Genomic DNA, 4172 nt, shown 5'->3' on the forward strand with positions numbered 1-4172 from the left:
CTGTATATGAAGCACACATAGTGCACCCGATTCACATTTGGCAATTCTAGAGCACCAAAAAATTAAAAGGTTACTGTGACGAATAAAGTTTCGTCCAACGGTTGTACCCATCACCATGCAATGCAAATGATAAAACTGAACGGGATGACAGTAACACAGTAGAACATACACAAACGACATAACTAAATCAGATCATGGGACAATAATTGCATAATCGCACACAATCTATTTAACAGTAATGAACATGAAGATCCCAATAACGCATAACAAAGTGGGTTTACGTGCTCTCTTAAGTCGCGGATATAACAACAGCTTATGTCTCATTTGCCCTGATTTATCTTAACAGTGCAGCTAGTACAACAACCTGATTAGCACAAATTTCTTAATTCAGTAGCTTGTCTAGATGTAAACAAGGGTTGAAAGGATGGATTGAGAAGCAATTATCCATTGGAAGGAAGGAGATCTTAGTAAGAGCATCTCCAGTCGTCGTCGTCCCCCACCCCCCCCCCCCCCCCCGCTAGAAAAAAGTGCCGCTTGGGGGCGATCGGCTTCCCAGCCGCCGCCCCCAGGTCTGCCCTAGACGCTCTTTTAAAAAAACATGATTGGGAAAATTTCGGCAAACACGGCATACATTAGGCGATATTTAGGTGGTTCATAGTTTTTTTACATATAGAAACATAATAATAAGTCTACTAAAAAGAAGAAGAAGAAGAAGAAGAACGGCCGCGCTGACAGGCCGAAGAACTCGCTGAACACGTCGAAGTCGCCGCCGCCATCGTCGTCCTTCTCCTCCTTCACGCGGCCGTCCCTACTGGACCCCTGCCTAGGGTCCCCATGGTGGACTGGTTTGGCCGGCAGCAGCACCTCATTGTCGCTGTCATCGAGAACGACGACGCCTCCCTCGTCGCGGCCACGACACCGACCGGCGATCTCCTCCAGGACGCGGCGCTGGCGCTCCATCTCCGTCCGCGCCCAGTCCTCCCGCGCCCACTTCATGGCGGCCTCGTCGTCGAAGGCCGCCTCGTCGTTGTGCTCGCACTTCACGGGGCCAAGCGCCAGCTCCGTCTTCGGCCTTATGAGGCGGGAGGCTGGACCCGAGGAACCGCCGCCGCCCTCGTTGATGGCGATCCGGAGGAGCGGGAGGAGGAACGGGAGGAGGAGGACCCGCCCAGCATCCTCCTCGGCTTCCATGAACCGCAACTTTGGCGGGGGACCGAGGCGGCCGGGTACGTCAGCGGCGGATAGTTGCCGCCCTCGAGGTACTCGAGGACGGCGTGTAGCATGCAGCCGGGGGCGCCCCACCGCAGGCAGCGGCCGTCGCTGTTGTTGCGCCCCCTCACCAGTGGCGTGTTGTTGATGGAGGCCAGCCGCTCCGCCTTTCGGTGTTTGAAGTACGCTGCCCACGCCTCGTGGTTGCCGGCGTCGTACTCCGTAAGGGCTCGCTCCTCCTCCGATAGAGATGCCCGCACATGGTCGATCTCGGCCTGGAAGTAGTGGGGGTGCTCGACGTCGGGCAGCGGGGGGACGAGGACGCCCCCGGCGCTGAGCCTCCACCGCCCCGGCGCACGCATGTCGGGAGGCGCCGGGTAGTTCGCTTCGTGGAGGAGATGGGCTTCCCACTCGTGTAGAGAGCGACGGGTGAAGCCATTGGCCGCTGCCCCTCGCCGGGGCACCTTTCGCCCATCGTCTGTGCGTGCACCGGGAGAGAGGGAAAGAGAGTTCGGTGGCGACGGCTGTGAGTGCACGGGGAGAGAGGGGGGTTGCGGGTAGGGTGCATTCGGCGGCGAGGCAGGGGCGGCTTACATAGCGGCCGGGGGTGGCATGTGTACGCGGGACGAGAGAGGGCGCGTTGCCTCACCGCGCCGCCCGTGAGGAATCAATGGAAGGCTGACCGGTGGCAGCCTTGGCATTGATTCCCCATGGAAACCGAGGCGATGAGGACGACGAGGCGCGGGGGTCGCTGACTCGGCGGGCCCGCCGTTCTTTCACACCAAAAAATATTGTACGGGGCCGCCGGGCGCCCCCCAGCGTGCCGGGTTTGGCCTGGGTTCGTCGGCGCTAGTTTCGGCCCTAACCGGCGAAAATTGGGCTCCTGTGGGCACGACTGGGCCGATTTTTGGGCGTCGGCGCTAAAAAAATGGCCTTGGGAGGCCTGTTGGGGTGCAGCTGGAGATGCTCTAAAGGCCACAACTCAAGCTATAACTGTGTTCGCCATCTTTGTATTTTATTTGCCTAAAGGAATTTGCAAAGAAATTAATGACATTATTGCTCAGTTTGGGTGGCGAGATGAGGAGGATAATAAAAAGATGGATTGTCTCGCATGGTGGACAATTCTCTTTCCTAAAAGTGAAGGGGGTAAGGACTTTAGAGATTTATATATTCTTTTAGCCTTGTGATGCTTGCCAAGCAATGATCGAGATTCATACCTAACCCTGATTTGTTCCACGCAAGAATTTTAAAAGCCAAGTACTTCCCTAACTATGATCTCTTACAATCTACCCTTAAGAAAGGCTCATGATTCACGTGGCCACAACATCATGTTTGCTTTTTCATCCTTCAAGCGTGGATATATTTGGAGGATTGGTGCAGGGGAGAGGATCCTGTACAGTTCGGACTGGAAGGTTATTACCCCGAAAATGCTACATTCACGGGCTCCTACGAAGAGAATACATAAACATCCTAACTAAGTAACTATGCCCCCTGATTTTTAAGGGGTGGGCCCCTCCCTTCCCTTATGTCCAATCACATCTTCGCACGTTGTTGATTTTTTATTACTTTTATTATTACCCACCCCACGAGGTTAAACAGTAGTTAGGGATCTAATCGATGCTATTATTATTGGTTTGTGGCATGAAGAGCTCACGGGGATAATGAGTTTGGCTAAAAAAAGGAGAGGAGAGGAGGGGATTGCTAATTTGGGCGCGGTAATCTCTCCGGGCCTCTCAACGTGCGGGTCGATGTATATATAGAGCTAATTAAGCTCCTTCATCCTCACACCGCACCACAATCTCTCCTCCTACGTAGTGTGCAAAGCAACCAACGCAAGACAAGAGAAGCAGCAATGGCGGTGCAGCAGTGTACGGTGGCGCTCTTGGTGGCCGTCGCCCTCGTGGCGGGGCCGGCCGTCTCGTACGCTGCCGAAGCTGGCTACGCCCCAGCCGGGCCACAGCCCAAGGCCACGACTGAGGAGCAGAAGCTAGCTGAGAAGGCCAACAACGCCTTCAAGGCGGCCGTGGCGGCCGCAGCCGCAGCCCCTCCAATGGACAAGGGCAAGATATTCATGAAAACCTTCGTGCAGATCTTCGGCAGCTGGTCTCTTGAGGGGGTCACTGACACGTCCAGCACCAAAGCCATTTTCAACTCCAGGGTCGGCTTCACTCTGGTGTGGGCCTCACAGAAAGCCCAGGGTGCTACCCCGGAGGCCAAGTATGAATCCTTCGTGGCCATGTTCGACAAGTCGCTATGCATCATCGTCGGCATCCTGAAGGTCCACTCCGGTGAGGAAGTCAAGGGGCCGATCCCTGCCAGCGAGCTCAAGGCCATCGACCAGATCGACGCCGCCTTCAGCACTGCAGCCACCACTGCCGATGCTGCCCCGGTAAAGGACAGGTCCACCGTCTTCGACTCTGCCTTCAGCAAGGCCATCAAGGAGACCACTGGTGATGCATACGAGGCCTACAAGTTTGTCCCTGCCCTCGAGTCCGCCGTCAAGAAGAGCTACGCCATGTTTCTTCCCAGGAATCCCCAGGACAAGCGCACGCTCATTGAGTCATTCCTGAGCGACACCATCGTCTCCATGGTCGTCCCTGCCCCCGCCACTCCCACCGCCGCCGCCGCTGCCGGTGGCTACAAAGTCTGAGCTCATCACGCATATACTGTACGTAGATATGCATATGCGTACGTGTGTACGTTACTGTGGCGGTGAGCGAGTTTGATCGATAATCAAAATCAATTCTTTGTTTTCGTTTCATGCACCGGCGATCGAGATCGATGACTTCTTAGAGCATCTCTAGCCGTTCTCCCCCCCGGGGCTTGAAATAGCGCCGGCTGGGGGCCAACCGACGGAAAAATCGGCGTAGGGGGCTCGGGTTTCCAGCTGACCCCCAAGCTCGCCCCCCTCAGCCGCCGATTTTGGCCCACTTTCGGCGGAAATTGGCCCAATTTTGGCCCAT

General features: G+C 55.7%; 1 protein-coding gene across 1 annotated transcript; it reads left to right on the top strand.

Annotated features, from left to right (window-relative positions):
• The first annotated feature begins 2973 nt into the window (after window positions 1-2973).
• Window positions 2974-3970, top strand: LOC147974469 (pollen allergen KBG 41-like). Its single transcript, XM_087517511.1, has one exon. The coding sequence runs from the start codon at window positions 3062-3064 to the stop codon at window positions 3857-3859; it is 798 nt and encodes a 265-aa protein (XP_087373637.1). The 5' UTR covers window positions 2974-3061; the 3' UTR covers window positions 3860-3970.
• The last annotated feature ends 202 nt before the right edge of the window (window positions 3971-4172 follow it).

The sequence above is a fragment of the Triticum urartu genome, chromosome 4A (assembly GCF_056163025.1).
Source record: "Triticum urartu cultivar PI428250 chromosome 4A, HENAU_Tu73, whole genome shotgun sequence".
Taxonomy (NCBI): Eukaryota; Viridiplantae; Streptophyta; class Magnoliopsida; order Poales; family Poaceae; genus Triticum; species Triticum urartu.